This window comes from Camelus bactrianus, chromosome 18, assembly GCF_048773025.1.
Source record: "Camelus bactrianus isolate YW-2024 breed Bactrian camel chromosome 18, ASM4877302v1, whole genome shotgun sequence".
Classification (NCBI taxonomy): Eukaryota; Metazoa; Chordata; class Mammalia; order Artiodactyla; family Camelidae; genus Camelus; species Camelus bactrianus.
Window position 1 is genome coordinate 24951780 of NC_133556.1, and position 12315 is coordinate 24964094.

Below are 12315 nucleotides of genomic sequence, written 5' to 3' on the forward strand. Positions count from 1 at the left end.
CCCCTTCCCTAACACTCTGAGGAGCTGAAAACACTTTTTGAAACTTTTTTTTTTTTGCCTTTTCCCATTATAACCTGGAAAGAACACTGATCAACACAAACCAATGGGTCTTTCTCTCTCTTGCCTTCTGAGACCACCTGCACTCTCTATGGAGTGTGTATCTCTCTAAATAAATTTGCTTTCACTTTAAAAGAAACAAAAAAGACAAAACCAATAAAGATAATTTATTATAAAACCACTGAAACTTTCCTTAAAAGCTCAAGCTTGCAATAACTTGAAGGTGACAGAATTAAGGATGGTGGTCTCCACACCCATCGTCATCTGCATCTTTCATAGCGCCTTAGCCTCCTGGCCTCTATCCCCCAGCAATGCCGTCCCTGTGGTGAGGTCCGCCATGAGCCGACTTCTGGATAAGGATAAGGGATTCAGGACCGGTCCCAGCCTTAAACCGAGCGTCCGGAGGCCCGCGCAGAATTTAGCAGCCGTCTGGTCCGAGCTCTGGCTAAAAAGAAAGCAGCTGGTTGGGTGCAGGCTTTGAGGAGACGACCCTAGAGCGATGGTTTTCAAACTCTGGTGTGTAACAGAATTAGCTGCAGGGCGTGTTAAAACACAAATTACTTGGTCCCATCCCCAGTTTCAGATTCCGTGGGTCAGGGTGGGCACCCGAGTTTGCAGTTCTAACAAGCTCCCAGGTGATGCTGATCCTGCTGGTCCTGGGACTACGCTTGGAAATCCGCTGTCCTAGTTATCTAAGTGGTAGGGCAGGCCCACAAGAGACTCTGCGGAGGACATCCCCTAAAAGTGCTGCTCCGACATCCCTCCAGGACCCTCGCCCAGAGTGCACAGATGTGCTAGATTTTCACCTTTGGGTCCTGCCCCTGTCTCCTTCCCAAACTCTTCTCGCTCTCCCGGCTCGGGAGCTGGGACACACACCCAGGGATTTTTAAGACTTGGTGGCTGTTTTCGAAACTGTCCCAGGCCCTGAGACTAAGGAACTGGAATGAGCCGCAAAGATGCGGCAAGCAAGTCCACCTTCCCGGGCTCCTGGGCGGAGGAAGCATTCCCTGCTGGGACCCCTGGAACTCCTACCTCGGTTTTCGCGGATCCGAAGCTGGAAAGACATCGCCACGATGAGGAGCATCGTAAGATGCTGGTAGAAGGGCGGCCCAATAATGAAGATCAGGACTCCGCATCCTGGGACCGCGCTCACCACGAGTAAGACCCCGAACCACCGGTGGAGAGCCGTCATCAGTTCGCCGTCCGGGCCTGGGGAGAGGAGGAGAGGGGTGCTGAGCCTCGGGCCCCAGGGTCACGAAGGGAAGGGGCCCTCGGGGTCGGAGTCCGCCCAGACTGGCCCACGGAGAGTCCAGGATTCCAGGAAACTTCGGGGGCACTGACAGAGCCCCACCCGTGAGAAGTAACGTGGGCGGCATCGGACCGGATGCCACCGGCGGACATCCAAGGGCGCGGGCTCCGGGCTCACTCACCGAACAACACGGGAAGCATCCACAGCTCCACGTAAAGGATCTCTGGGTTGTAACTGTCGTCTGGAATCTGCCTCAGACTTAGGGCACGACGAAGCCCCGGGCGCCGGTGGGGCACCGGGAGCAGCATCTGCCAGGGCGCAGGAGGGAGGGAGGGAGCTGGGGAGGGCGGCTGCTCACGGCTCCGGCTCCGGCCCCGCCCCTTCCGCGCGCCCAGACCCGCATCCCGCCGCAGCCGCCGCGTCCCTCCGCCCCGCCGCCCCTCCGAACCAGCGGTTCCGGAACAGGGTTGCTGTCCGCCACCGACTCCGCCGTCTGAGGGCCCTGGAACACCCGTAAGCCCGCTAGGCTGAGTTTGCGAGGGTCTCTGGCCGGCTGCATAGCCATGTGCGCTGGGGCAGATCCGATGGCTCCTCGGGTGCCAAGCGGAGAGAATTTGGGAAGGGGGTCAGGGGAGGAAGCCGGGCGGCTGAAGAATGGAACCCACGCGGCCTCGGAGGACTCCACCGTCCTCGAAGCCTCCATGTCTTCTAGAAGGCCCTTCTCTCCAGGCTGAGGTCTCCCGCAGCCACAGCTGTAGGAACCACACCTGCCCACCTTGGGGGAACCTGCAGCCCGCGGAGCCGCGCTCACTGAGTGCCTGCACCCACCATTCAAGACCTCTTTCCAGAAAACGGAAGCTCCAACACCTGAAACAACTTGTTTGGAGAGAGGAAATTTGCATGTGATGAAAATGGTCCTTGACCTCTTTGATCTTCCTCCCCAAAACATATAATCCCACTCTAATCTTGGCGAAAACCTTACACGACTTCCAGGAGGGGCAGCCTGTGTGCCTCAAAACTGTCAAGGTGATCAAAACCTATGCAAGTCTGGGAAAACGTGACAACCAAGAGGAGCCTAAGGAGGTGGTGAGATGACAGGCAATGTGGGGTCCTGCAACACAAAAGGGATAATTGGTTAAAAATAATAATAATAATTAAGGAAATGGGAATAAGTAGGGACTGTTTCATAGTAATGTGTCACTATTGTTGATTTTAACGATGATTAACAGTGTGTATAATACACTCTATAGAGGACTGTTAATGACAGGGAAAACTGAAAAGATACAGTGTGGAACTCTACTATTGGCTCCTTTTTTCTATAAATCTAACACTACTGTAAAAAGTTAAGATCTAGTAGTAAAATTAAATACAGCTGACCCTTGAACAACACGGGTTTGGACTGCACAGGTCCCCTTGTGCGTGGATATTTTCAGTAGTAAGTAGGCTTGGGAGTTGGCTGACTCCACAAATGCTGAGTGGCAGGTGGGGAGGAACCCGGTATACGGAGGGGTGACTGTAAGTTATCAGTGGATTTTCCACTGTGTAGTGGGTCGGTTCTCCTAATCCTGGTGATGTTCAAGGGTCAACGGTGAGCAGGAAATATTTACAAATGAAATGGTACATCTAGACTTTACCTCTAAACAATCTCAATGTAGGTAATATAATACAAACAAGATTACTGATTATTTTGAAGCTGAACAATAGACTGGGTTCATTACACTATTTCTCTACCTCCTTTTGGTCTGTTTTTCTTAATAGAAAGTTTAATAGAAAGGAATGAGTTAAATCTATATGCCCAGATATGGGAAAGGAAAAAAGAAGTCTGAGAGTATGTTACGAAGATTAGTTAGAAAGGGGAATATTATTTGTCATGTTATCCTTCCATACTGTGTATATTTGTATGTGCATATTTAAAATGCAACATTAATTGAATAACTTCCGACAAAGGAAGTCTATTCAAACGACAATGACATTTTTAGTCAATCCTCCAATCTCAAGGTATCTTTTTTTAATCCCTTAAACAGAGTAACAGGCTTCTGTGTAATAGGCAGACCATAAATCCTGTGAGTCTCCCGCCTTCTGTTTTAGCAGCGCGGTTGGTTTACCCAGCACATGACGGGAACAGTGTGGAATGCACACCCACTGCATTAAAAAGAAAAATCACCTCTTGTTTCAGGAAAAGTTTTGTTTTAAATAAAATACATCCTTTATAGATGCAAAGGGAAAGTAAATCTTCCCACCTGCCAGTCTCCTAAAATGTGATCCATGAAGGTGATAATGAAATGTGGGGAAATATTTAATTTATTTCTATTTTTTAAAATATTTTTAACAGAGGTACTGGGGATTGAACCCAGAACCTCATGCATGCTAAGCACGTGCTCTACCACAGAGCTGTACCTTCTCCCATCTGGGGAGATATTTTAATAAATGAAAAAGTCCACCAAAGAGGGACATTTACAGAGACTAAAGCTGCCCAGGAGGATGAAAGTACCAGGGAGGTAGGGGTGTTTTTGTTGTTGTTGGTAGTTGACGTTGTTCTTTTTGCTTTGCTTTTGTCTCGTAGCAGACCACCGTCCACAGTGGCTGTTGCCCTTCTGTGGAGCCAAGGTTTTAAGCAGCTGTTGTACCGGGAAGCCCTTGAACTAGCCGGAGTCCATTCCCCAGGTGACAATTCTTCCTATATACAAGAAAAAGGGTTTGATAAACACAACTAGAAGAGCGGGACATTAAGTGTGGGGCCGTGCGCTCCCTTCTAAAAGAGAATGTACTCAGCTTGCATCCCACAGGGCAGAGGGCAGAGGGATGAGGAAATGACATGTCCTTCAGAATCTTTAACTTGCTCAGGGGGAGGGTATAGCTCAGCGGTAGAGCACATGCTTAACATGTATGAGGTCCTGGGTTCGATCCCCTGTACCTCCATTAAATAAATAAATAAGTACACTTAATTACCTCCGCCCCAAAAATTTCTTTTTAATCTTTCACTTGCTCTATTCGTGATCCTGTTGACCACTTTGTAATGTTCTGTTTGTTTTGGTTTGGTTTTTGGTACGGGAAGGTAATTAGGTTACTTATTCATTCATTTATTTATTATGTTTTTTAATGGCAGTACTGGGGATTGAACCCAGGATCTCAGCATGCTAAGCATGCGCTCTACCACTTGAATTATACCCTCCACTTTTCTACTTTGTGATGTTTTTATTAGCACGTAAAGAAAAGCAGCACATCAGTGCCCTGAACAAGAGATAAACTGTTCTTTGAATGTAATCCCTTTCTCAGGAATGAGATGAGAAGCAGTTTCCTCACCCCCCAGGGATCTGTAACCAGGCTATGTCCGTGGGCTTGGCCATCAACCAGCCTCTCTTCTCAATCTACTGCTAGAAAGAAGAGACAGGGCTGCGACTTTCTAAATTTTCAGACAATTCAAGTCAATAAAGAGGGGAGGGTATAGCTCGGTGGTAGAGTGTCTGCTTAGCATGCACAAGGTCCTGGATTCAGTCCCTAGTACTGCCATTAAAAATGAATAAATAATCCCACTCCTGGGCATATATCCAGAGAAAACTCTAATTTGAAAAGACACATGCACCCCAATGTTCACAGCAGCACTATTTACAATAGCCAAAACATATAAACAACCTTAAATATCTATTAACACATAAATGGATAAAGAAGTGGTATACATATATAGTGGAATACTACTCAGCCATAAAAAAGTAAATAAAATAATGCCATTTACAGCAACATGGAGGGACCTGAAGATCATCATTCTAAGTGAAGTAAGTCAGAAAGAAAAAGAAAATCCCATATGATATCACTTGTATGTGGAATCAAAAAAAAAAAAGACACAAATGAACTTATTTACAAAACAGACAGACTCACAGACAGAGAGAATGAACTTTTGGTTACCTAGGGGGAAAAGGGGTGGGAAGGGATAAACTGGGAGTTCGAGATTTATAGATACTGCTACTATATATAAAATAGATAAACAACAAGGTCCTACTGTAGAGCACAGGGAACTATATTCAGTAGCTTGTAATAACCTATAATCAAAAAGAATCTGAAAAAAATATATGTATGTATATGTATGACTGAAACATGCTGTACACCAGAAACTGACGCATTATAAACTGACTATACTTCAATAAAATAGAATGCAAAACAATAGAAAAGTAAATAAGCAAACAAAATTACTCCCCCCTACCAAATAAAACCTCACTAGTAGGGGGCTGTGAAACCAATGAGTAATATCTGATTATTACCAAATATTCTGAGTGTCAAATAAAAGGATTTCATCAAAAATGGTTTTGAACAACATGTCAATAAAGTTCTCAATCTTAGACTCACAGCTATTTTAAAAGACAAATCAATCAGTTTAGGACCTGGTAAAGAAAAGGAGGTGTTCTTGACCTCTGGCTACAAAGTCCCCTAAACCATCTTGGACAACTGAGGGAAGGAGCTGCCTGCACCCAGAACCACCCCCACCCCCACCCCAGGCTCTGAGCACAGCTGTGAGATTCCTCTCAAATAATGGTAGTTGTTTTTATATATATATATATGTATATATTTATTTTTTATTGAAGTCTACTCAGTTTACAATGTTGTGTCAGTTTCTGGTGTCCAGCACAATACTTCAGTCATATAGGAACATACATATATTCGTTTTCATATTCTTTTTCACCATAAGTTACTACAAGATACTGAATATAGTTCCCTGTGCTATACAGTATGAACTTGTTATCTATTTTATATATAGTAGTTAGTATCTGCAAATCTCAAACTCCCATTTATCCCTTCCCTCCCTCTTCCTACCCCCACCCCCATAACCAGAAGTTTGTTTTCTGTGTCTGTGAGTCTGTTCCTGTTTTGTAGATAAGTTTCTTTGTCTTTTTTTTAGGTTTCACATATAAGCGATACCATATGGTATTTTTCTTTCTCTGGCTTACTTCACTTAGAATGACATTCTCCAGGTCCATCCATGTTGCTGAAAATGGCATTATTTTGTAATGGTAGTTATGCTGAAACATGATCAGTAGGTGAACTTGGAAGTTCTCTTCTTTCATTTTTCCCCTTTACCCACTTGGTCATCTGTAGGGAATGTTTTTGTTTGTTTGTTTTAATTTAAAAAAAAATTTTTTTATGTGGGGAATGTTAAGATGAAGACTGCTTTGGAAAAGTGTCCCCAGAATTATAAGACAAAGGCCACTGTACCTCTTAATTGTGACACCCAGGAATAGGGTGCACAGGAAGCTGTAGAAATAAGATTCTAGCTCCGTCTAGTAGACAAAAATACGTTTACCTCCTGAAATTAGAAACTTGCCAAACTTTAGAAAGATGTGAGCATTCCGAACAGAAGGTGGGGAAGGAGGTATCTGTCCATTTGTTGGGTTAAAAAGGCACTGGGAGACACATGGTAAGTGCTGGAGAGGGTGTGGAGAACAGGGAACCCTCCTGCACGGCTGGTGGAAATGCAGTGTGGTGCAGCCACTGTGGAAAATAGTATGGAGGTTCCTTAAAAAACTAATAGACTTACCATATGATGCAGCAATTCCACGCCTGTGCATATAACAGGAGGAAACTCTAATTTGAAAAGATACATGCACCCCAGTGTCCATAGAAGCACTATTTACAGTAGCCAAGAGCTGTAAGTAACCTAAATGCTCATTGACAGATGACTGGATAAAGAAGAAATGGTATATATATACACGATGGAATACTACTCAGCCATAAAAAGTAATAAAATAATGCCATTTGCAGCAATGTGGGTGGACCTAGAGATTATCATAGTAAGTGAAGTCAGTTAGAGAAAGACAAATCCCTTATGATATCACTTATATGTAGAAAAAAATGACACAAATGAGCTTATTTATAAAACAGAAACAGACTCACAGACATAGGAAACAAAATTAAGGTTACCAGGGGAAAGAGGGGGACATAGACTGGGAGTTTGAGATTATCAGATGTTAACTACTGCATGTAAAATAGATATTATATAAACGACTGTATGTAAAACAACAAGGTCCTACTGTACAGCACAGGGAGCTACATTAAACAGCTTATAAGAGCCTATAATGAAAAAGGATATGAAAAGGGATGTGTATATTCATATGTGTATGTGTAACTGAATCACTGTGCCGTCCACCAGAAATTAATATGACATTGTAAATCAACTATACTTCAATTTTTTAAAAAAGGGGTAGTGGGCAGAATAAGATAATCAAATGTTCAGTCTTTGGCAATGCCTGTGTTTTTTAGCTGTGCTCTTAAAGGAGACCAAGAAGAATTGATTTTCTATTGTATAATTAGTCCCTAACAAAATGTAAAGAGAGATTTGGCTATTTATAACACATACAAGTATATTTACAGAAATAGTCTTTCCCAGTCTTGCAGAGAGGAGGGTCTGGGATGGCAGAGAAGTCTCAAAGCCAGAGCTGCCAGGTAAAATACAGGATGCCCAGTTTGTTTGAATTTCATTTTATTTTATATTATTTTATTTTATTTTATTTTATTTTATTTTATTGAGTTATAGTCAGTTTACAATGTTGTATCAATTTCCAGTGTAGAGCACAATTTTTCAGTTATACATGAACATACATGTGCTCATTGTTGCGTACTCTTTCACCATGCCACCACAAGATCTTGCATACATTTCCCTGTGCTGTACAGTATAGTCTTGTTTATCTATTCTATATATACCTGTCAGTATCTACAAATTTCAAACTCCCAGTCTGTCCCTTCCTAGCCCCCTCCCCACTGGCAACCACAAGTTTATATTCTATGTCTATGAGTCTGTTTCTGTTTTACATTTAAGTTCGTTTGTCTTTTTTTTTTTTTTTAGATTCCACATATGAGCGATACCCATATTGCTTGAATTTTAGATAACTAATTTTCTGTATAAGTATCTCAAATACCTAAAACTTGAGGATTTCTTTTCAACAAATGAGTGGTTGCCAAAGGCAGGGGTGAGGGTCATTAAAAGGTACAAAGTTGCAGTTATAAAATAAATAAGTCCTGCAGATGTAATGTACAGTATGGTGGTTATAGTTATTGTAATAATACTAAACTGGATATTTGGAAGTTGCGAAGAGAATATAACTTCAAAGTTCTCATCACAAGAAAAAAAAATTGTGTAACCATGTGTAGTGGTGGATGTTAACTAGACAACTAGACTTATTGTGGTGATCATTTCACAAAATATACAAATATCAAATCACTATTTTGTACACCTAAAACTAATATAATGTTATATGTCAATTACATCTCAATTTCAAAAAAACTTAGAAAGTGACATTACAAAGTTATCAAATGGATGACAGATTTGAAGAAGATACTTGAAAACCAAAGCACCAAGGTACTGAGATGTAGCCCAGGTAAGGAATTCTTGCAAATAAGCAAAAATCAGATGAGGATTCCCAACAGAAAAATTGACAAAGAACATGAGTAGGCAGTTCACAGAAAAGGAAAATAAGTTACAAGTATATGAGATGTTCTACCTATTGAGAAACATGTTAAAGCAATAAGATACAGAAATACAAAGTCAGAGGACTGACACTACCCAACTTCAAGACTTACTACAAAATGACAGTCATCAAGATGGTGTGGTATTGGCCACAGAACAGATAAATAGATCAACGAAACAAGGGATCCAGAAACAGACCCACTCTAATAAGGTCAATTGATCTTTGACAAAGAGAGCAAAGGCAACTCAATGGAGGAAAGACAGTCTTTTCAACAAACATTGCTGTAAGCTATAGCGAAAAAGAATATTGAAAGGAATATATGTACATATATGTATGACTGAAACATGATGCTGTGCACCAGAAATTGACACATTGTTAACTGACTATACTTCAATGAAAAAGAATGCAAAGTTTTTAAAAAGCAAATGCTTTAGAAGTTAAAAAGAAAAAGAAAAAAAGAATATTTACTTGTTTTAAAATCAGACATCTTTGTTGACTTTTATAAAATGCTTTTTACAGTATCTAAGATGATAATATGTTAAATTATATTAGAAGATCTGTTTTTATTGGTCTATCTTTGCATCTCTAGAATATTTACTGTGTCACAGAAAAACAAACAAACAGCACAGGAACACTTGGATAACCACATACAAAAAAAAAAAGGAAAGAATCAAAAGAATCTAGACACAGACCTCACGTCCTTCACAAAACTAACTCAAAATGAATCAAAAAGCTAAGTATAAAATGCAAAACTTCAAAATTTCGACATTGTAGAATAGATAAACAAGATTATACTCTATAGCACAGGGAAATATATACAAGATCTTAAGATAGCCCACGGAGAAAAAATGTGACAATGTATATATATATGTTCATGTAAAACTGAAAAATTGTGCTCTACACTGGAATTTGATACAACATTGTAAAATGATTATAAATCAATAAAAAATGTTAAAAAAAAAATGCAAAACTATAAAACTCCTAGAAGATAACATAGGAGGAAATTCAGATGACCTTGGTTTTGGTGATGACTTCTTTACTAAGGTATAATTGACATACAACATCAGTTTCAGGTGTACAACATAATGATTTAATATTTGTATACATTACAAAATGACCACCACATTAAGTCTGGTTAACATCTGTTATCACACATACCTACAAAATTTTTTCTGTTTTTTTTTTTTTTTTTCCTGTGATAGGGACTTTGAAGATCTACTTTCTTAGGAAACTTCAGATCTGCTATGCAGTATTATTAACTCTAGTCACCATGCAGCACATTGCATCCCAAGGACTTACCTTAGAGCTGTGAGTTTGTACCTTTTGACCATCTTCACCCATTCCACCCGCACCCCCAAATCTCCAGGCAACCACCAATCATTTCTTAGGTATCTATCCACTTGGATTTTTTGTTTTGTTTTTTTTTTGAAAAGTCCACATATAAGTGAGATCAGATGGTATTTGTCTTTCTGTAACTTATTTCACTTAACATAATGCCCTCAAGTTCCATCTGTGTTGTCACAAATGCAGGATTCCATTCTGTCTTATGTCTGGATAATATTCCATTACTTTTTAGATGCAATACCAATGATACAATCCACGAAAGACATAGCTGATAAGCTGGACTTCCTTAAAATTTAAAATTTCTGCTCTGTGAAAGACATTGTCAAGAAAATGATAAGAAAAGCTACAGACTAGAAGAAAATATTTTCAAAAGACATATCTGATAAAGGGCCATGATCCAAAATATACAAAAAACTTAAAATTCAACAAGAAAATAACCAATTTAAAAATGGAGAAATGATCTGAACAGACATCTCACTAAAAAAGACATAAAGATGGCAAATAAGCATACAAAAATATGCTCCACATCCTATGTCATTAGGGAAATGCAAATTAAAACAACAGTGAAATACCACTTCACACCTGTTAGAATGGCCAGAAACCCAAGCTGCTGGCGACACTGAATGCTGGAGAGGGTGTGGAGCAGCAGGAACTCCTGCATTGCTGACGGGAATGCAAAGTGGTCCATTCACTTTGGAAGACGGCTTGACAGATGTTTACAGAACTAAACATACTCCTGCCCCACAATTTAACAGTTTCACTCCTTGGTATTTTACCCAAAGGAGTTGAAAACTTATGTCCACACAAAAGCTTGCACATAGCAGCTATATTCATAATTGCCAAAACTTGAAAGCAACCACGTTGTCCGTCAGTAGGTGAATGGATGAATGTGGACAATGGAAATGAGCCGTCAAGACATGGAGGTGTCAAATGGGAAAAAAAAAAAAAAGCACAGCCTAAAAGTTGAGAACTGTTTTATTCAGTGGACTTACTGAGGACTTAAGTCTCTCCAGTAGCACTACAGGACTGTTCTGAAAAGGTAAAGGAGGAGACAGGATATATAGGAGTTTTTGCAGGAAAAAAAAAAAAAGATTACTGCTAGTTAAAGAAAAACCAGACATCTGAAGTTAGTGAATTTAGTGCTTTTCTATGTATAGGAAGATGCAAGAGTCTGGACTCATTGCAATCCTTTCTTTGATACGCATGTGAGCTATTGAGGGCCAGTGTCCTGAGTCCTTAGGATGCACCATCAGGGGTGACTGCAGTGGCTGAGGGCGTGATGACTGTAGCATCCTTTGTTTACCAACCATATTTTTCATCTACAGCGCCTGCCTTAACTATCTAGGGCCAGTATCTTAGTTGTTTCCAGCCTGAATGCCTTCAGGGTGTGCCTTGAAGATAGGGGCTGCAGTGGCTGATGACTTGATGGCTGCAGCATCCTTTGTTTACTGAAATGGCTAGTGACATGCTTTTTCCACCAAGATGAGTGCAGATAACTTTAAGGACCACTCAGAGAACTTGAGCAGAATTCAGAATAGAGAGATGGAGGGGTGGTACTGGCCCATGCCTGAGTGGTCCTGAGGTAACAGCTTGGCTAGTACTCCGGCCCCATTTGGCAAGGAATGTTTTCAGGGAAAAAAGCTGAACTTCCATAGAAAGAGGCTCAAAGGCACTTGCTTGCCTTGGGTCTCTTGGACTGCAGCCATCTTTTAGTTGTGGAGGGGAGGAGAATTTGCCACCCAAAATAGGTCTCTCTGGTATATTATTTTAAGCTATTTCCTTCTTTTTTAAAATTTGCATTCTTTTTTTAAATTGAAGTAGTTAGTTTACAACGTGTCAGTTTCTGGTGCACAGCATCGTGTTTCAGTCATACATGTACATCCACATGTTCCTTTTCAGATTCTTTTTCATGATAGGTTACTACAAGAGATTGAATATAGTTCCCTGTGCTATACAGAAGAAACTTGTTATCTGTGTATTTTATATATTAAGCTGACCTTTTTCTAAGAAACAGCAAAGGAAAAGCTCTGAAAACCCTCTTGTAAGGGACATTTACATTTATAAGGAGAATCTCCGTTTGTAAGAGTGTCTCCCTCCAGGAAGAAAAGGATGACCTACTCTCTAAAAGTTGTCCCAAGGAAGGCCAAGACTTACATCTGCATCACAATCCCCCCCTTCCCCCCGTTTACAGTGCTTTTCCCGGTGACCCCC

At 40.9% G+C, this 12315-nt stretch overlaps 1 protein-coding gene across 3 annotated transcripts; it reads right to left on the reverse strand.

Annotated features, from left to right (window-relative positions):
* Positions 1-209: 209 nt before the first annotated feature.
* Positions 210-3400, reverse strand: LOC141573307 (KH homology domain-containing protein 1-like). Of its 3 annotated transcripts, XR_012500372.1 has the most exons (4): positions 2289-3400; positions 1488-2182; positions 1090-1266; positions 210-502 (listed from the first exon to the last, which is right to left on the reverse strand). XR_012500372.1 is itself a non-coding variant. In XM_074346341.1 (3 exons), exons 1-3 carry the CDS (start codon positions 1612-1614, stop codon positions 476-478), a joined length of 327 nt encoding a protein of 108 aa, XP_074202442.1. In that variant the 5' UTR covers positions 1615-3386; the 3' UTR covers positions 210-475. The 3 variants fall into 3 exon arrangements, 2 of the variants coding, with proteins under 2 accessions (XP_074202442.1, XP_074202441.1); XM_074346341.1 differs by having other exon boundaries at positions 210-498; positions 1488-3386; XM_074346340.1 differs by having other exon boundaries at positions 1488-2315.
* Positions 3401-12315: the final 8915 nt, after the last annotated feature.